Here is a 19,248-nt window from a genome sequence, read left to right on the forward strand (position 1 = left end):
TAGATGGTGAAAATTAATACATTTATAAAAGTTCGTTTTAATCTATACCATTATGTTTTGAGTTTTATCAACTCAATTAGTTTAGAATTCAAACATACAAACGGTTGACAAAAAGAACAAACACATTCTAGAGAAGATCGAGTAGAGCGTATAAACAACAATTCAATAAACAAAGTTCAAATGAGTCTAACCCATCTATATATATATATATATATATATATATATATATATATATAAACAATTCAATAAACAAGTCTAACCCACCTCACTTAGAACTTGGATAAAAGTCTTTAATTTATGGTTTGATATCAAATAGTCAGTTGTTTGGTAATTCTTTTTGTTTTTATTGTTTTAACAAATGTGAAGGTAAATGAGGTTTCATGTTTATGGTTTTCCTTTCTTAAGCAGAGTTATCAAAAATTGCATGCAGAACATTCGGTTTCACTTGCTATATATAAATCACCTCAGTTGTTCGCATATGCATGCACTTTGGGATGGAACATTTATATCCAGAAAGGAAATATTATCAATAAAGCAAAGAAAAGGATCAGAAGCAATGGTGACAGAGTAACTTCATTCCTATAACTGATGTTTCAAGAATATGATTTATTGATTGATTGGGAAAACAGTTATACTCACAGATGAGACTTGAAGCAAAAGAAAAGCAGCAGGTTGCAACGAAGCCGAAACGCGTGGAGCTATCCCAGATTCAACCATTTATGAGCTCTTGTTACCTCTAAAATCAAATCAATCATATCAGTCTTGAAATATAAGTAGCAGGTGAGAAGCAAGAACAGATGAGACTGTTGATACTCACATTCAAACGAAAACAAAATGGAGTGGATATCTACAAAGAAAGGACTATGCCTTGGCAGGCATTGAAAAGGATCTGCTTAAATATCGATCTAGTGATTATTTCGTATGTAAGCACATTGGCTGAAGTTCATACGGTAACTGCTCAAGTCCACTGCTAGCAGATATTGTTCTGTTTGGTCTTTCTCTTCTGAGCTTCCTCAGACTTAGTTCAAGATGATGAATCTAGTAACAAAGAAAATGTCCATGATCTTGATGTATGTTTAAACTGTTGGTATTGCTGTTTTGAAAACATCAACCAAAGGGGCTTGGAGACGACTGGCTCGAGACCCCGAAGAGAATCGAAATGATAATATGATATTACTGAAACCAATGGTTCCATTGATTTTCTGCTACGTCTGAGTAATGACTTAAATGAGAAATGTTGGGTCCAAATTTCCCTTCTTCAGTTTCATCTAGTTCATGAGCAAAGTAAATTAAACTCCAGCCCCCAACAAAAACAACAAAGAATTCTATTTAAACAAATGCATAAAAGTGGTCTGCAAGGATTCCACAGCTCAAGATATCCATACACAAATGCTTGGTTCTCACATTGTCCTGAATAAGATATCAACTATTAGTAAAAGAGTTGCATAAGAGGACATACCATTTGAATGCTTTCATGGGGGGAGGCTTTCCTTTTGCAACAGCTGCATTTTTTAGGCCACAAATTTTTTGGTTGTTCTCCTGTTCATCATTGCTTTCCGGCTTAAGCCCAGAGTAAGAACTCCTCTTCCACATTCATGAACAGCAATCAGCACACAAGCAACAAATGGTTCATCAGAATTGAGAGATGCATACCATTACTCTGATTGCAAAATTCAGAAACAGGAAATACATCAACATCATCATTTCTTGGGTATCCCAGATATCGGGCATGCATGCAAGTATAGTAACTAATACAGGAAAAGAAGTCGTCAGCAATGAAATAACATTGACCCAATAGAAAAGAAAAGGCGAAGTCCCGAAGAAAGCACAGAGAATGGAGATAGATACTTGGAGGTGGGAAGGCCATTGCAGTGCTCCTTGCTGCAGGAGAAAGCGCCTTAATGGAGCCAAGAATAGGTACGGATCGCCACAGAAGGAACCCTCCAAATCCTTAATATGGATGGATCGGCACCATTATTGATTTCAGAGCCCCTGTATCCCCATTGCTCTTATCGGCCGATTGTTTGCTTCAGAAGCCAAACCAGTCTTGAAGACGGAGATTCTGGAGGACGAGAGGGAGATGGCGGGAAAGTTTCATAGCTCTGAACCTGGGGGTGGGGCCTTGCTCCAGGACCCGTCTTATCCACTCATAACTTTTCAGTTACAAATTTTAAGGGAAGAAATTCAAAAATTAATAGTATTTCTTTCAAAAGGGGTAATCTTTTTAGGAAATGTTGTCTATGGACATTGGTATTTAATTTTTTTTTTCTAACCAATTGTAAAATAATTTAGTTTAGAAATGAACACAAAGGAAAATGCAATGAGAGAGAGAAATATAATAAACTCAGACGAAGCCAATATCATTTTGATTATAGAAAAAGCATTCCGTTCCATCCATCTCATACTAAAGCCGTCATGTACAGAACAAGAATCTGCTCCACATAAAATTCCTAATCGCACACAAAACATTGTTTACCGAATAAAACCACTTTTTCTCTTGGTGGCGTGGTTGGCTTTGGGGGGAGTGGGGAGTTGAAACTAAAGGAAGAAGCCATAGCTCAACCTTTTACATGCTGAGGCAGGCATGCTTTGCTCAAATAGGATGAGTATCCTCCTCCCATGATACGTGCTAGAAACCATATTACACCGTATATCGGTTCTTCGCATGCCTGTCAAACTTCTTTGCATCGTCCTGAACGAGAAAACAACATGGTACCAGAAACATGAAACAAAAGATTGAGTTAAAACCATGAGAAATGTAAATAAAACTATATAACAGCAGCATACATACGTGGAATATAAAGCCAATGCTATCATTGTAATCAAGAAACTCCTTCCACTGCTTCCCAATGCTCGCCTAGCCAGAAAATAGAGAGTAGGAAGCAGAGACATTTAACTGATGAATACATAGATCCCGACAATTTATTGTTCATAAATGCAGTTCATTGCGTGTGCCGGGATAAAGTATTGTATTAATGTAGAGCATATTATGCTGGAGAAAATCTAGTGGGCTATATATATAAATTATTGGTCTGGTGGCTATTACCTGCGCCGCTTCATTGGAAGCATTCTTAGTCCAAATCGATATTTTATCCTGCCCAGATCTAACGTTGACAACAGCTCCACAAATTTCATCACCACAATCAAACTGTTCTCCGATCATAGCAAGCAGCTGTTTGAAGTAATTTATTTTTTTAGAAAAATAATAATAGTAACCAGTCCTGAATATCTTTGTTTACATTCCAAATTGAACATGCAATTCAAGGTAGTACCGTGTATAGCCAGCCATTATCAGATTTGCCCCTTGAAAAGTTTACAGTCCATTTCCCTCCATTCGCACAGACAGGATCCTCCCATTTAGGCTCAATTTTATGTTTAAAGCAGTACAAATCTGCCCTCAACGCCAATTTGCTTGGATGATGAATATTGTTGTAAACACTAAATGCAGGAAAAAGAAAATTAAGCACTGTATGCCAGTAGAAACTGCTGTAAAAATGATAGAAATGTCTACACGAGGCAACCATTTATAGTTTCAAGTAATGAAGGGCCCCTAAAACCAATCCATCTTCAAATTAAGGCTTTTAAATTATTTGTTAAAGCAACAGACTAAGTATCTAGATTGAAACATTTCAGCAAACCACACGTAAATGCTTTACCTAACTTTCTATTCTATTTAAAAGTATAATAAAATGGATATCAAAGGCCCTCATTTTATAACCATTTGATTTTTTAAAATTAAGCTGGTAAACATTAGTACCATCTATGAGTTCCTTTCTTTTGTTCTCTACTCTCTACAATGCATTTGAATAATTCAAGCAAAGTTTTGAAAACTAAAAAAAAATAGTTCTTAAAAACTTGTTTTTGTTTTGGGAATTTGAATAAGAATTCAAATATAACAAGAGAAATGGAGACCATCGTAAATAAATTATTAGAAACCAAGCACAATTTTCGGAAACATAAATTCAAATGTCTATCAAACGGAATTTAAGAGTGTCCAAGCGAGCTAACAATGCACCTCAACTATTCTCAAAGGTCAGCCATGGGGTAACTATATTTGATCGCCAAAATATTAAATCCAAGTAGGCAGCCAATGACCACCATGACTTGAACTCAACTCAATAGCATAGTTTATTCAAATTCTGATTTATGAATGCAAAAACTCAAGTAATCAGTGAACACCACAGAACAAAACAGAGTGAACAAGAGTATAGGAGGCAAAGATGGTAAAACGATTAGAAAACTTCAACAGCAAATGATGGTCCAAACTCGTCCAAAATTAGCAGAAGTGACTGTTTCTATAAATTCAAAGAAATTTCCTAGTAACTTGCTTGCACTTGTAACTTATTTATATCTAATTCTTAGGTTTAGACACACATAATCGAAGTAATTCGTACTAAACTTTAGAATATTCACAAATATAATCTACATGAACGTCAAAAATAAAGTCTCCAACAGAGCTCCCGATCAAGTTCTGAAATACACAAAAAAACAAGAGCAGAAATAGCACCACGTAGATTTTTCCCCGTAGCTTCATGCATATATCAAAGAACATCAGTATCCATTCAAGACCTGCGATAAGAAAATAAATGTTCTACCCAATTTTCTCCATCAGCAAGTCCCCTCTCTCCAGCCCTCACAATCATAATCCCCTCTTTGGCTCAGCTGATTTCGAATTAAATACAACAAGACCAACACAACTAAAACGCTAAAAAAACATAGAAGAATATTAAATTTCCAAAAGCAGTATCGAACCTTTTGCCCGAAGCTTCCTAAATTTCNAAAAAAAAAAAAAAAAAAAAAAAAAAAAAAAAAAAAAAAAAAAACATAAAGCGGACCAAGAAACGGCAACAACAAAAGAATCGAAAACAAGAGGAAGTTATCAAAAAAAAGAAAAGAAACGAAAAGAAAAATTCTACCTCCAGAACTCCTCCACGGTAGAGAAGGTATATATCGGTCGGATAGACGCACCCCAGGTGGCTTGCTTGGACTTGGCGGATGGGTTATCGAACCAAAAAGTCCAAGGGTGCTCCAGAGGGTGAGGCTGATGCACTATCGCTGCCGATAAATTGGAGGAGTCCAAGTCGTGGTCGCCGACGATCTCTCCTTCCTCAAGATCCTCATCTTCCTCATTGCCTCGTCCCCTAGGGTTTTGATTTGCGATGGAATTAGAAAGATCTTCCATCGATGTAGCTTTGATCGTCTCTTCGACTACCATTTTTCGTTGACTACTCGTGGGATCGAGCGTATCTGAAGAATCGAATCAATGGAAGAAACCGAAAAAATGGCACCGCCCTCGAATTTTCTGTTAGGCGTTTGAATCAGCCTTCAGTAGGATTCCCTTCCCGACTTTTATATGGTAATGGAAGTACAAATATATAACTAAATACTTAATAGATAGAACAATATAAATAAAATCTAATATATTAATATTTTTATTATATTTATTAAAAAAATATACAAAAATAACAAGCATTTATACTTTATTTAAAAACTCAAGAAGCCTTATTTTTAGTTAATTTGTTTATTGTTTTTTTTATTTCTTAAAATTATTCCAGGACATTTTCCTTTAATTCGTTATTTTGAAATAGGACAACTAATTGACTCATTTAAATTAATCTAATTATAAAGAAAAAAAAATTAAATTACAAGTAGTTTCAAACTTAAAAAACTAAATTTGAACCATAACCCAGATCCTTTTGGGCTTAGGGGTTTCCTCAAGGCTTTAAAACCGGTATTGGGGAAGGTTTTCACACCCTTACAAATGGTAGTTTGTTCTCCTCCCGGGAAAGGTTTCCTTCCACACCCTTATAAATGGTAGTTTGTTCTCCTCCGGGGAAGGTTTCCTTCCACACCCCCTTATAATGGTAGTTTGTTCTCCCCCCGGGGAAGGTTTCCTTCCACACCCCCTTGTAATGGTAGTTTGTTCTCCTCCCCTAGGGAAGGTTTCCACACCCTTATAAATGGTAGTTTGTTCTCCTACCGGTGAAGGTTTCCTTCCACACCCCCTTATAATGGTAGTTTGTTCTCCTCCCCAACCAATGTGTGACATCACAATCCACCCCCCCCCCTCGGGTTCCAGCATCCTCGCTGGCACTCTTTTCTTCCTCCAATTAATGTGGGACCACCCCCAAATCCACCCCCTTTTGGGGCCCAGCGTCCTTACGGGCACATCGCCTCGTGTCTACGCCTTTCGGGGAAGGGCGAGAAGGCTGGCACATCGTCCGGTGTTTGGCTTTGATACCATTTGTAACGACCCAGATCCACCGCTAGCAGATATTGTCCTCTTTGGGCTTTTCCTTTCGGGCTTCCCCTCAAGGCTTTAAAACGCGTCTGGTAGGGGATAGGGGAAGGTTTCCACACCTTATAAACAGTGGTTTGTTCTCCTCCCCAACCAATGTGGGACATCACATTAAAATTCTCTTAACAAAAAAAGAACATCAAAATCACCTGTAATTGCAATGACCCAATTGCAATCAATTTAGTGTTACATTTAAAAATTTTAAGCGATTTTAAAACAATCAAAATCATAGCTATGTTTGGAAATGATTTTGAGCACGACAGGAAGTGATTCAGTGCTTCCAAATGACTCTCGAACATGTTCTAAATACGCTTAATTTCATAGAAAGGAATCTCTCACGGTACATTTGATGAACAAACTCTTGTTGTTTCGAGAGAAGCCTCATGACTAGTCGAGGTCGATGGTAGAATCTTTATCAGTTTTATATATCAGGCAAAGAAAAAGGTGGAAGATGAAGATATGGAAATGGAAATTGAAATTGAAATTGATGAAGAAATAAGATCCAATGTATTACATACATACATACATACATACATCACTATACTCAGCGGACCAGTGGCTTCATTCCCTCTGCCAAACCTGAATATATATCAACCAATGCAACAAAAAATCCCCTACGGTGCCCTTCCAATCGGCCAAATCCTCTTCACCAACAAGCTGCTGCATCAATCTTACACCAACTATGGCTTCCGTATCTCAACCTACCACAGCACAGATTGAACACACAGAGAGTTTTTGAGGTTCAAGAAAGATGACACCATTCATAAAAGCACTTCATTGAGCATGGAACACAGTAATGGGAATCAAGATGACACCATTCATTTCATGGCAGCTCTTTGAGAAAATCATGAAAGAATATAAGGGCATACGAAAAAGAAAACCGAACTAAAGAAAACAACTCTGGTCTAAGTTAAATGAGACATCCTTAAGGTGTAATTACAAAAAAAGACTTCGTCGCGGAAGTCCAAAGGGAGAGCTAATCGACAAGCGGTTGATCATTTACACCATCACAGCCTTGAAAATTATGTAAGCAATCGTTCTCTAAAGAGGAACCGCTGTAACAACTAAAGTTCACCGCTAGTAGATATTGTCTGTTTTGGCCTCTTACGTATCGCTCTCACGGTTTTAAAATGCATCTACTAGGGAGAGGTTTTCATACTCTTATAAGGAATGCTTCGTTTCCCTCTCCAACTAATGTGAGATCTCACAATCCACCTCCCTTGGAGGTTCTGCGTCTTTGCTAGCACACTTCCCGGTGTCTGGCTATCATACCAACCTATAACAGTCCAATCTCACTGCTAGTAGATATTGTCCGCTTTGGCCCCTTACGTATCACCGTCAGCCTCACCGTTTTAAAACGTGCCTACTAGGGAGAGGTTTTCATCCTACCAACCGATGTGGGATCACACAACCACAGAGCTCCTTCTCAAACTTTTGAAAATAGTAGTAATTTGTGGTTCGAAATCATGACAAGAAGAAACAGATCTTTGAATAATGACTCTCTCCACAACAAATATAGTAAGAAACACACTCTTTGAAGGATTTTGTTTCCATGAACAATGTAGAGGAAACGCAATGAACAATGAGAAACATATTGAAGATTCAAAACTATAGCTTCAATGTACAACACAACAAAAACAATCTTGTTCTTAAATCACCAAACCAATCAACACAAAATCATAAGTCCGACAGTGATATTTATAAATTAAAACAACAAACACATGAATTAAAACACATGGCGTAAGGTTATAAAGAACGGAAATTCCATCATTTCTCTCTCAAATGCCTTCGTAAATGAAGCCAACCAAAGTTCATAACAGTAAATGCAGAAAACCCAACAAAAAAATTGCTAAATTCAACACCCAATTCATCTCCAAGCATTTCAAAGATGAACAAACACAAATCATGACATATAAAGTACCATAAAATCATGCACACAAATATATTTTAGTACTCCACCTATAGCTATAATGGCAAACACTTTCTCTTCACACTACACATTTAATCAAGCAGTTAACCTAAAACGATTAGATGCAGAAAAAAACCTAACCAAAACAACAAAATCCCATCTATAAAACAAGAGTAAAAATTAGCCAAACAACGAGAAATGCAGTCAATCTAAAGACAAAAACCTTCAAACAGCAGAAGAAAAATTGACGAACAAGAAGTAAACTACCTTGGGGGCATAATACGGCGCTTAGTAAACTCCAAAAGTGTAGAGGAAACGCCATGGGCGGATCGGACCTGAGCTTGCAAAAGACAGCACATTATGAACCCTAAATTTTAGAGAGGGAGAAAAAAGAGGGGGGGCGGGAAGGGGATTTGGGGTTTAAGGAAAATGGCGATTGAAGAATCGGCGGAGAGGGGCGAGAGTGGGGTTGTTCCACCGTACGACTCTAACCAGACAGAGTAACGGAGGGAGAGAGAGTGTGTGAGCCGTGAGGGAAGGAGGAAATTCGTGTTGTTTTGTTTTTTTTTTATATTGTTTTATATTTGTCCGACGTGGCTTCATTTCAAATGAATCCCACCCTTCCAAAACGGCAGCGTTTTATGATAGTTCCCGTTGCATTGGTTCCATTTGCTACTGTAATTTTTCAATTACTCGAATATGATTTATACGTTTTAAAATATTGAGTTCAATCGGGTGGGATCATTTACAATGCATCGTTAAGATTAAGAGATCTCCACCGAAAAATGGCACGTGACGAGTTAACCAGCTGCAAATGACGCGTGTTCGTACTCCCAATCCCCACAAAATAAAGATAACTAGTTTAATGTTCTCGATGCAAAATGACAGTTGAGTTTAACGTATTATGATTCTTTCAATTATTCATCAAACAAATTAAAATCAAATCTCATCAAACCAAGTTTATTATTCACATTCANGTTAATAATACATTATAATTCATAGATATAATTAAGATTTTTTTTTTTAAATAATAAAGAAGAAAATGGGCAATGAATATCAAAGAAATGTTTCCATGATTCAGTTGTCATCTCGTGGAAACAGCACCATGGATGGCAAAGATGTATATTAGCTGTGTAGCAGAGAGAATTATGAAGAACGCCTCCATTGTTATCTGCAAAGAAAAAATGAATTCAAATGCAAATTCATTGGAATTCTTTTAGATTGTGGGAAGAAATCGTAGATGGGTAAGAACCAAATTTAATTTTCTCACCAGTCTTGTGTTTCTGTAATCCAGAGCAATCTCTTTGCAAGCAAAGCTGCATAAACAGATATGAAAACATCAGTGTCCAGTTTTAAAGATTCTAAGTTATTCATGGTTTGTGACATGTTTGAGACATACCCCATGGCAAGGATAGTGAGAGACCAAGCCAAAACAGCAGCAGAGGATGCTGCGCCTAAGCTTTCAGCACTCCATGACCGAATATGGTTTAGTCCTGAGATTGATGAGGCAGCTCCAGCCACGGCAGCCAACAAAGCGAATGTCACAAAGAAACCAGTGGCTGCGTTCCCCATGGGGAAGTAAATTGGTGAGAAATGCGCCGGTAGTCGTAAGCCAGGGCCTGCATGATTCTCACAACAGTAACATCAGGCTAGCTGCAACATAAAAAAGAAACAAGAAAGAAGAAACACGATGGATTTTACCAATGACGAAGCCATGATCGATGGCTGTGTTCATGGCCCACCCACCGATGCCCAAAATGACTGCAAACATGCAGAAGTTAAGCAGCAGAAGCAGAGTGGCAATGGGTTTCATTTGTGCGGCTGATTATTGGAAGGGGGAAGGACAAAAAAGGATGAGGAGTTGCCTAAGAATCAAGGCACAAAAGTTGGGGGGATTAATGGAGGTGAGATGGTTATATAAATAAAAGGGGATGGAAAAGGGAAGGTACAGGAGGTTCTTTGCTTGCTAAGGCTGCAGTGTCTAAAGGAGGGATGGGTCTTTGGAGTTGTAAAGGGAAGGACAATGCTTCATGTTCAAGGCAAAGAAAGCATATGCAAAATTCTTCCTTTGCCAACATTTGTAAGTTTGGTCTTCTAAATGGTGGATTCTGCTGGGTATCAGGGTAAGAAAGGTAATATCCAATATCCACATCCAGGCTGCAGTCCTGTTCTAGGACACTGAAATTGAAATTTTATGGAAACAACAAATTAGCTTTAATTATTTGATCTTTGTAGTCCTTAATTTGAAGCAATTTAGATTCTTTGACCAATAAAAAGTGGTAGGTGTCCACTCATGCCCTAACGAACATTTATAGCTCATCTCTAATAATAATGTAATCTTAAGAGGAGTCGATAGTTTGGCTTTGGATTCCTTATGTAAAATCAGGTACAAGAATGGACAAGTGAGTAAACATTTATGATTGCTGAATTCTCGTTTTGCTTACATAACCTATTCCATTTGCTTCACATTACATCATTCAAAAATAATGAAACCCAAGCTCAATCAGGAAATAAAACAAAACTAGCTGAGAACCAAATCACCTGCACGAGATGGGAGGGAACAGTAATATAACACGAGCTTGTTCAACAAGTTGATCAATCAAGTACAATTATATACAAACGAACTAAACTATAAACAATTGTATTAAAATTTGGAAATAGAAAATGGGGAGTGCGCCAAACCAAGCAATGTGTTTCGTTCCTCAGATAGGATAATTTAACACCACAAAGTTTATGGTTGCCAAATATAAGGTTAATGTGACAATTGTAAGCATCAGAACTCATTAAATATCAAAATCTCTTGAACCAAAAAAAATATATATTAACCAAATCTTCACTACAAAACACGACGAGAGCAGCACAGCAATAAAGGATGTAAATTGCTTATTCATCCTCTTGGCTGCGTAACCTAGCGAGCTTGTTGGTGACTACCACATCAAGTTGAGCTGCCCTCTCAACAATCTCTTTCCTCTTCTTTGTGGAAACATCGTGAGCAATCTCGGCACAGTAGGTCCTACAGGTGAAAGAACACAAAAGCTTGAGACATATGGCTACATACACAAACAATTTTAGTCCCACATTGGAAGTTTCTAAATACCTATTGTGCATCATCAAGATCTCGAGCTCCTTGACATTATGAACAACGAACTTCTTAAACCCGTTGGGCAAGTAGTGGCGGGTCTTTTTGTCGGTGCCATAACCAATATTTGGCATCAAAGTACATCCTTTGAACTTTCTTCGAACTCTGGAATCAATACCCTTTGGCCTTCTCCAGCTTTCCTATTGGATAAACAAAAGAGATTAGAAAAAGCCGAATTGTTCGCCAACAATATATGAAAGACGACGGCAGATAGACAACAGAACTGTACACAGGGTTTAAGTAACAGAAAGCTTATACGTTTTTAAGCAAACTGTGTCGCAAAGACCTGAACATAATTCATCTTCGCCCTAAAAACGAGATGTCCAGCTATTTATATTAAAGACTGGACATTAGATACCATGGGCGGCTTCATATGTATAGCCAGCTAGAACATTAAATGATCAAAGAAAATAAAAATTAAAATGCATCATTCAAGAGATGATGGAACTAATAAAAGAATGGAACATACAACGAAGATCAGATGGTAGTGCATGAAAATATTCATCATTAAAGTACAGAAATGATGGGTTATCATCATCACGCCTAGTTGTATGTCTTCCGGGAAAACTACGTGCTACAAAACTACTTATAAATAACGCATTATCACTAATAAAAGAATGGAAAAGTACAACAAAGATCAGATGGTAGTGCATGAGATTATCATCATTCAAGTGCAGAAATGATGGGTTATCATCATCACGCCTTGTTGCATATCTCTTGGGAAAAACAAGTGCCAAAGACACAAGTCAGCATGGTTGTTGATAAATCATCAGATCCATTCAACGACACCAAACCTCAACCAATATAATTCAAAATTAAAACCGGAAACCAAGTAATAGTATCTTCTAAACTCAAATCAGAATAAATGTGCTGTTAACAACAAGAATCAGATACTCTGTCAGTCACCACCGTGCATCAATAGATGCAACTAAGACTGGGGCGACAATACATATCATCATCTTCCTTATTGCACATTCAATAGTATACACAAATCAGATACTCTGTCAGTCACCATCGTGCATCAATAGATGCAACTAAGACTGGGGCGACAATACATATCATCATCTTCCTTATTTCACATTCTATGGTAAAATCAAATAGATGGGACGAAAAGCCAAAGAAAATTAAAATACCTTGACGGAGATCTTTCGATCACTTTGAGGCCTCTTGAACTTCTGGGTCCTCTTCTTCACAACCTTCTTCGACAGCAAAGGCACCGCCATTTCTGCTTATACCTACAGATTCACAACGAGTACTCATCCATCAGCTCAAATGAAACAAATCCCATCAAAATTAAAAACAAACTGGATTAACCAGTGCGATTGATAAACGCTCGATCTACAACATGAAATCTACCAACCAAGGGAAAAGGAAAAGAGTTGAACTAGGAGAACAGCTAAAGAAATCCTGCGGCAGAATGGAGAGAAGAGCTTACAGTTACTAGGGTTTCCCTTTGGCCGTCCCCACCTTCGACGATTTATCTCTGATGCTCTGAATGGTTTATATAGAGAATGCCCGTCGATTAGGGTTTCATTTCTTCGGCAGTGAAGAGCTTGGGCCCTGTTCAGCAGCTCGATTTAGTAATATCAGGCCCATTATTCTAACAGAAGGCCCATTACATTAATATTAGGAAAATTTTCACAAATACCCTTTGTATGCTGCCATTTATCCATATTGTCCCTGTAATCAACTATTTTACAAGAAGTCCCTATCCTCCACTATTTTATTGAAGTCTCCAACAAAAAAAATTTGTTAACTAGGAACATTAAAATTTAATGTATTTTTTTTAATTATAAATTCAAATCTTTACCCTTTTTTTTTTTTCGTTCGGGACCTAAACTTTGTTGAGACCGATGGGTAAGTGTTCGACTCTACTATCTAATGAACTTTAACCTAGTGGCATAAATAATCCGATGGAGGAACGTTCTTGACATATCTAAGAATTATAAGATCAAATGAATTTTATGAACATAAAGCTAACTTATAAAATAAGTACTCTCGACCTTGGTCGAGAGTTTTAAATCCTTTACTCTTTGTATTGTCACAATGTATGGGTATCGGCTAAAAATAACTTATCGCCCTTACAATTCCTTAGCATACGGGTTTTTAAACTTTAAGAGAAAGCTCGTAAGGGAAAGTCCAAAGAGAACAATATCTAGGGGTGGGTTTGAGCTGTTACAATTTCTGTTCAGAAGTTTCTCTATTTTCTTACCCCCTTTTCACAAGTTTCTTTATTTTCTTACTCCCTTTCTACTCATGTGTTCGAGTGTTGCTTTAAAATAGGAGAAAACTATAATAGAGAAATTAAGAGGAAACAATATAACTTTTTCAATTACAAGTTTCTCCATTATTCAAGTTTTTTACATTTCAACACGAGTAACATACAATATAGCTCAACTTGTATGTATACGAGTAAGAAGAGGATGAGAAAGTACTTGAAAATATGTTAAATTATACCGGATACTCTAAACTCTAAAGGTAGATTGTTTATAATTTCATAAGATTGTTAACACCATTGATTTCAACTCGTAATTTACTCGCTTCATTTTTACACCTTAGCTGACCTGTCACCTTTTTTTAACTTCAGAACCTATGGGCATAATCAAAACTCATCACAAATTCAAAAGAACAATGATCTATTCAGCAATTTCCATCATGCATATTTCATCAAAAGAACACTCATGTAGCCAACTAAAAATTGAAGAACAGAGTTGGTATGAGTTAGGAGAGGAAGGCCTGACGTCAACCCACTCCTTGTCAACCTTCTCAACGTGCGCATTTGATTTAGGGATGCCATAGAACTGAGGCTTATCCATTTGCTTCATCATTTTCTTCATGAAGTTCATTGAGAATATCAACTCAAAGTTTTTCTCAAAGTCACTGCTACCTTTTTGAAGCTTAACCCCGATATTAGCACTGCACGATGCAATATATCCAAGAAGTAGAGCGTTCGTGCCAGCACTTCTATGCCTGCTGCTGCAAATCTGTAAGAAGGTACATTGTCAAATCAATGGCTAAGCAACTCAAATGATAAACCGTCACAAGAAAACGTCATTGAATGCCGAACCTCGACGTACTCCACGCCAATTTCAGCAAGATTGTCCAGAACCTTGGATGATGAGAGCAAGTTTATGACTCCTCCAGAACCAACTGGGGATTGTAGAATTTCCCAGGGTGATTTCATCAAAATCTTGTATTTGTTCTGTTCGTCTACCATATTGCTAACAACTGGAAGTCTCTGTTCTTCCAAAAACCAGATCTGGAAAATTGGTTCCAAGTTATTAAGAAAGTATTGTTAGTGACTCCATAATGCTTGCTATAGCTTAAAACACTCCCATAATAGAAACTGCTCTTTAGTAAATCTCATTGAATAATCACAGATGCTAACGCAAGGGGAAGGTGTTTGATGACTCCATTAAGCATAATTAAGAACCTTGCTCGCAATAGAAGAGTAAATCAAGAAATAATAGAAATAGAAAGCTTTTCAATACAAATTACCGCCATGAAATAATATGAAAAGAAATGTCTGCTCACCAACCTTTCCAGAATCGAAGGAAAAGTAATCATTGTCCATAAAAAGCTTTTCAATTGAATGAATTCTGGAAGCTGAGCATACCAAAATCAGAGGCACGGATGGGCGATCTTCAATCTGTGCAATACACATGTTTAATTCAGGAAATGCTCTCAAAGATCCATGCTCATTAAGATTTCAATATTTATCTTTGTATAGTTCATTGAAAATACAAGTAATACTTTTCCTACATTAGTGCATCAAAACGCCTAAAAGCTAATGCAACCAACCTATATTGTCATTTCAAAAAGTAGATTCGAAACTGAAAATTAAAATCTGATCTTAGCAAACCACAAGCAAGAACCATTTTTTTAAGCATAACTAATGCACATTGAATCACAGTGAACAAACTTCTTATTGAATTCTTATAATAATCATGGGCCAGAAAAAAAAACACGACCTTTGCAAACCTCCTGTCATCACCAAGTAGATCAGGAAGGGAAGAAGATGTTGGATGCTCAGCATTATCACAAACAATATCAAGGTCAGAGTACCATCCCTCATCATTAACAACTAAAACAACGGCAGTTTTTCCAGAAGATATGAGATTGAGTCCCTTCTTCTGCAAACTGGTATGTTTACCAAGCTCCTCTTCATTTGCACCAGAAGGGACACATTTATCTGATACCTTCAAAGTATTTTGTATTTTCTCCAATTCAAAAGCGCTGAATAACTCGTTAACATTCAATCTGATTCAAGGAGTCAATTGAGAATACAAGGGTCAGTGCATTGGAAAGTAGACAAATTAGACATAGACAATGTTAGATATCTTTTGGCCTTTAAACTTCATAAAACCCATTGAAAGTGAATTTTAAATGAAGGGGATGTTCCTGAATTTTAGCTAATCATATCAATATCCTTCAGAAAATAAATGAAAAGGAAATGAATATTTGCAATGTTTAAGATCCTGATCGTATGACCGGATTGGCAAACTTAGAATTAAATAAAAAACCCAATGAATTAGCACCTGGCCCAGCAATTGTTCATGTACAGATTCCAAAAGATTCTGAAGGCATAAACTACCACTTAATTTATCACTTGAATTGAATTTAATCATGATACGCAGAAAACAATATGTATGGAAGGATAGAGACAAACTATATCTAGTTCAAAATTAAACTACACCTTTTTGGAGAAACAAAATTTATAAAAAGATAGAGCACAAACAACGTCTAATTAAAAATCAAACTATACCTTCTTGTAGGAATCTCAATATCTTGTAAAGCTTTTTGAAGCAACTTAGAATTGACACCGACTATCTGTTCGGCAAGTAACCTTCCCTGCATTTTTTCTCCAAATTTGAAACCATTGAACACGTGTTTCTGTTCCATTTCAGACAGTTTCTTTTTTGCAGCTATGAGACTGTTTTGGAACTTTTTCCTTTCTTTCCATTCCTACAATGAATGATCTAGGTTACCAGAATAAGAATCGAGATAAGGAAAAAGAACCTAAATCTGCAAGCAAAAGATGGTTGAAAAGGGGGAAAAAAGTAGCAGAATTCAAAATTACAACAAAAACATGTATAAAGAAGCAATTCTGAAACATGAAGTTCAAACGTCTGAATAATATCAAGAAATTTTTTCAGTGCATTAATCACTATAAATAAGTTGGCATCTTAACTTAATTTATTTATAAGGAAGGAAGAGAGCGAAAAGAAAAAATATCTCACAAGTTGGCGTCGTTCTTTCTTCGATCTCTTGTTAGAATTCAAATTTAATTCCAAAAGACCTTTTGGAGGGGTAATTTTCATTTCTCGTCTTTCAAGATCAACAACAGGAACAATTGCTTTGACAAAAGGTATCCAAACAAGGCGACCAGAAACTCCAGTCTCTGTTGATGTTGGATTTCCAGTGGTATCAAGAATATCTTCGGAACTATCAAGCATGACATGCAAAAGATCCGCCCCTCCGCTATCAAATACATTAACAACGGTTCCCAGGGACTGACCAGTTTCCTGACGGGTTGTATGCAATCAGTATGACAAGCAATCAAAGTCAGCATATTTTGTGAAGGGGTAAAACAAGTAACCATGAATGAAAGAAAAATTTTATAATTAATCCAAAAGGACAATTTCTACACATCTTCTAAATAGCAGTTTTTGTGAAGGGGTAGTTTATGGAAAGTTCTACAGGGTTTTTAAATTGCAGCTCGGGAAACTATAGTCCCTGAAGAAGCAATCCTCCATAATTTGTAAGCAAACAACGAGCTGCATCAACTACATTCACATTATAAAATCCAGAATAGCAATAAATCTGCACAAGCAGACCTAAACATTGACTAACTGAGTACTTCAACAAATCAGATTACTTTCCTGAAGAAGTGCGTGGGGGGCTTCCTACTTGATAAAAAAAATATTAAGTCAAAAAAGAAAATTAATGTGCTTGATACTTGAGAGACAACTTGTACATTCAAAAACATTTGCATACCTTCAGAATAACACTCATGCCAATAAGGTCACGGGAATAAAATTCACCTTCTTCCAACTCTGGTCGGTCTTCTTCCCTCACTAGGAGAGTTGATCCAATGAGTAGTTTTGCCTGAATAGATTATGAAATCAGGACGACTGACACATTTTAATTTGAAATAGTTGATTATGACTAAACATCAGTGAAAAAAGTAAATCTTCTGGGCTGACTATGATGGTTGCTTTGTTTTTTTTTTCAATTAGTACTTGTGCGCCAAAGTACTAGTAGTAGAAATAATAATAATAAACTCATACTTCTATACATTGATCATAAACAGCTACATGAAGTAATAGTGACAAGAAAAACCAAGATTTAGGATAAAAAAATATGATTTATCGTACACAAAAAGGGAAATAGGTAGACCTGTTCAGCAGCATCAATGCCTTTAAACTTCAGTATCCAACTCTTTCGACCAGGGTGTTCCCTCCCCTCTTCCAAGTCAACTTCTCGGATTTCTTCCCTTCCTGACACTTGCTGCTTCAACCATCTTGTGCCAGGCTAAAGAAAAGGGGTAAGTAGAAATCGGTATTGATTTAAAAGGACTACAATGTTCTTATATATATATATAGAGAGAGAGGTTCTTTCTTTCGAGAATTATTGGCATTGGTTTACCGTGGAGAATCGCAGTTCAGGAAAATCAGTAACAGGTTTCACTCGAACTTCCCCCTCAGTCCCATGAACATTGGATATGTAACCAATTTCAACAAATCCTGTCGGAGCTTCCACACTTTCTAGAATCTGAGAAGTAGCTGAAATGCCAAAAAAAAAATTATCATTTCACATTTAAATTACCCACGTAAACTCAAAACAACGACATATTACCTCCAAATCATCAAACAATACCAACAAAGTCAAACGAGACGCATTCAATCAGCCATGAGTTAAACGAGATAAATTACAGTAATAACCAAACAAGAAGAACTCACCAACTCTACGGCGGGAAGGCTGCAAAAGTGGAAGAGTGTGAAGATGGCGGTACAAGGGCAGCTGAAGTATCGAGAAAGCTGAACCCTTACAAGTAAGAGCGATACGTCTTCGGAAAGGTTCGGTGCATCGATTGAGAACGGAAATGTATGGAAAAGAATGAGAAAATGAGCTAGAAGAACACAGTGGGGAAGTTCTCTGCATCATCTTCATGTTGCGCGGCCGAAAATGCCAGCGCCGGAGTGATGAACGAGAACGAACCAACGAACAAAGGAGGGAAACAGAGCCTCATCGGCGTTTAGATGAACGCCATCGTTAAAACTTAAAACCCACTGACGTTATCTTATCTTAATATTAATATTAAATAAAATAAAAATGGTCAAACAGTGTATTTAAGTAAAAATATTTTTTTAAAAATGTTAAAAATTATTAATTTTAGTTCCTAAATTTTTAATTCTTTTTTATATTTTTTTTAGTTTTTAATATAANTTAAAAAAAAAAAAAAAAAAAAAACTGGTTTAATTTAATTTTAAAATAATATATTATTTATTAAATATAAAATTGAAAATTCACGAAATTATTAAACGTTCTTAAAATTCGAAATCTATTAGACAAAAAGTTAGAAATTAATATATTTATTTAGTTATTTTTTTAACTTTATTATGTTATATTACAAATTTAATGTTTGAATATTTTTATTAGAAGAATATTTATTAAATACTTGTAATAATAATAAATAAATAAAACCAAAAAATCAGATGTTTTTTAAAAAATCAGATTAATTTTCTATTTAAAATTTTAATTAAGCGAACACATTTCTATTTTTTTTATGGATCTATCTATCATCAAATAATGTACATTAGAACACGTGGCTATGAACCATGGTGTCGGGGGTTCGAATCCCTCCTCGCCCACAATCGGCCAAAAAAGGAAGGACTTTTC

At 36.5% G+C, this 19,248-nt stretch overlaps 4 protein-coding genes, 1 long non-coding RNA gene and 4 other non-coding genes across 10 annotated transcripts; all 9 read right to left on the reverse strand.

The window, feature by feature from the left end:
- Positions 1-2,334: 2,334 nt before the first annotated feature.
- LOC111782882 (eukaryotic translation initiation factor 4E-1-like) lies at positions 2,335-5,362 on the reverse strand. Its single transcript, XM_023663719.1, has 5 exons — positions 4,917-5,362; positions 3,273-3,438; positions 3,047-3,172; positions 2,792-2,857; positions 2,335-2,692 (listed from the first exon to the last, which is right to left on the reverse strand). The coding sequence occupies exons 1-5, from the start codon at positions 5,213-5,215 to the stop codon at positions 2,642-2,644; spliced, it is 708 nt and encodes a 235-aa protein (XP_023519487.1). The 5' UTR covers positions 5,216-5,362; the 3' UTR covers positions 2,335-2,641.
- Positions 5,363-6,758: 1,396 nt separating this feature from the next.
- LOC111782884 lies at positions 6,759-8,758 on the reverse strand. The gene is made up of 2 exons (XR_002813217.1): positions 8,475-8,758; positions 6,759-6,999 (listed from the first exon to the last, which is right to left on the reverse strand). It is a non-coding gene; the product is annotated as an uncharacterized LOC111782884 (long non-coding RNA).
- Positions 8,759-9,240: 482 nt separating this feature from the next.
- Positions 9,241-10,817, reverse strand: LOC111782885 (membrane protein PM19L-like). Its single transcript, XM_023663720.1, has 4 exons — positions 9,909-10,817; positions 9,607-9,826; positions 9,478-9,523; positions 9,241-9,378 (listed from the first exon to the last, which is right to left on the reverse strand). Exons 1-4 carry the CDS (start codon positions 10,018-10,020, stop codon positions 9,292-9,294), a joined length of 465 nt encoding a protein of 154 aa, XP_023519488.1. The 5' UTR covers positions 10,021-10,817; the 3' UTR covers positions 9,241-9,291.
- Positions 10,818-10,889: 72 nt separating this feature from the next.
- On the reverse strand, positions 10,890-12,876 carry LOC111782886 (60S ribosomal protein L32-1-like). 2 transcript variants are annotated; one of them, XM_023663721.1, is made up of 4 exons: positions 12,782-12,876; positions 12,480-12,581; positions 11,305-11,486; positions 10,890-11,220 (listed from the first exon to the last, which is right to left on the reverse strand). In XM_023663721.1, exons 2-4 carry the CDS (start codon positions 12,567-12,569, stop codon positions 11,091-11,093), a joined length of 402 nt encoding a protein of 133 aa, XP_023519489.1. In that variant the 5' UTR covers positions 12,570-12,581; positions 12,782-12,876; the 3' UTR covers positions 10,890-11,090. The 2 variants fall into 2 exon arrangements, with proteins under 2 accessions (XP_023519489.1, XP_023519490.1); XM_023663722.1 differs by having other exon boundaries at positions 12,707-12,798.
- Positions 11,818-11,894, reverse strand: LOC111783738. Its single transcript, XR_002813420.1, has one exon. It is a non-coding gene; the product is annotated as a small nucleolar RNA Z195/SNORD33/SNORD32 family (small nucleolar RNA).
- Positions 11,978-12,053, reverse strand: LOC111783737. The gene has a single exon (XR_002813419.1). It is a non-coding gene; the product is annotated as a small nucleolar RNA Z195/SNORD33/SNORD32 family (small nucleolar RNA).
- Positions 12,230-12,309, reverse strand: LOC111783747. Its single transcript, XR_002813428.1, has one exon. It is a non-coding gene; the product is annotated as a small nucleolar RNA U31b (small nucleolar RNA).
- Positions 12,336-12,415, reverse strand: LOC111783749. The gene has a single exon (XR_002813430.1). It is a non-coding gene; the product is annotated as a small nucleolar RNA U31b (small nucleolar RNA).
- Positions 12,877-13,861: 985 nt separating the features above from the next.
- On the reverse strand, positions 13,862-18,638 carry LOC111783596. Its single transcript, XM_023664516.1, has 10 exons — positions 18,309-18,638; positions 17,995-18,131; positions 17,746-17,880; positions 17,344-17,454; positions 16,587-16,871; positions 16,112-16,311; positions 15,318-15,606; positions 14,885-14,995; positions 14,414-14,605; positions 13,862-14,330 (listed from the first exon to the last, which is right to left on the reverse strand). Exons 1-10 carry the CDS (start codon positions 18,517-18,519, stop codon positions 13,983-13,985), a joined length of 2,019 nt encoding a protein of 672 aa, XP_023520284.1. The 5' UTR covers positions 18,520-18,638; the 3' UTR covers positions 13,862-13,982.
- Positions 18,639-19,248: the final 610 nt, after the last annotated feature.

The sequence above is a fragment of the Cucurbita pepo genome, chromosome LG20 (assembly GCF_002806865.2).
Source record: "Cucurbita pepo subsp. pepo cultivar mu-cu-16 chromosome LG20, ASM280686v2, whole genome shotgun sequence".
In the NCBI taxonomy this organism is placed as follows: domain Eukaryota; kingdom Viridiplantae; phylum Streptophyta; class Magnoliopsida; order Cucurbitales; family Cucurbitaceae; genus Cucurbita; species Cucurbita pepo.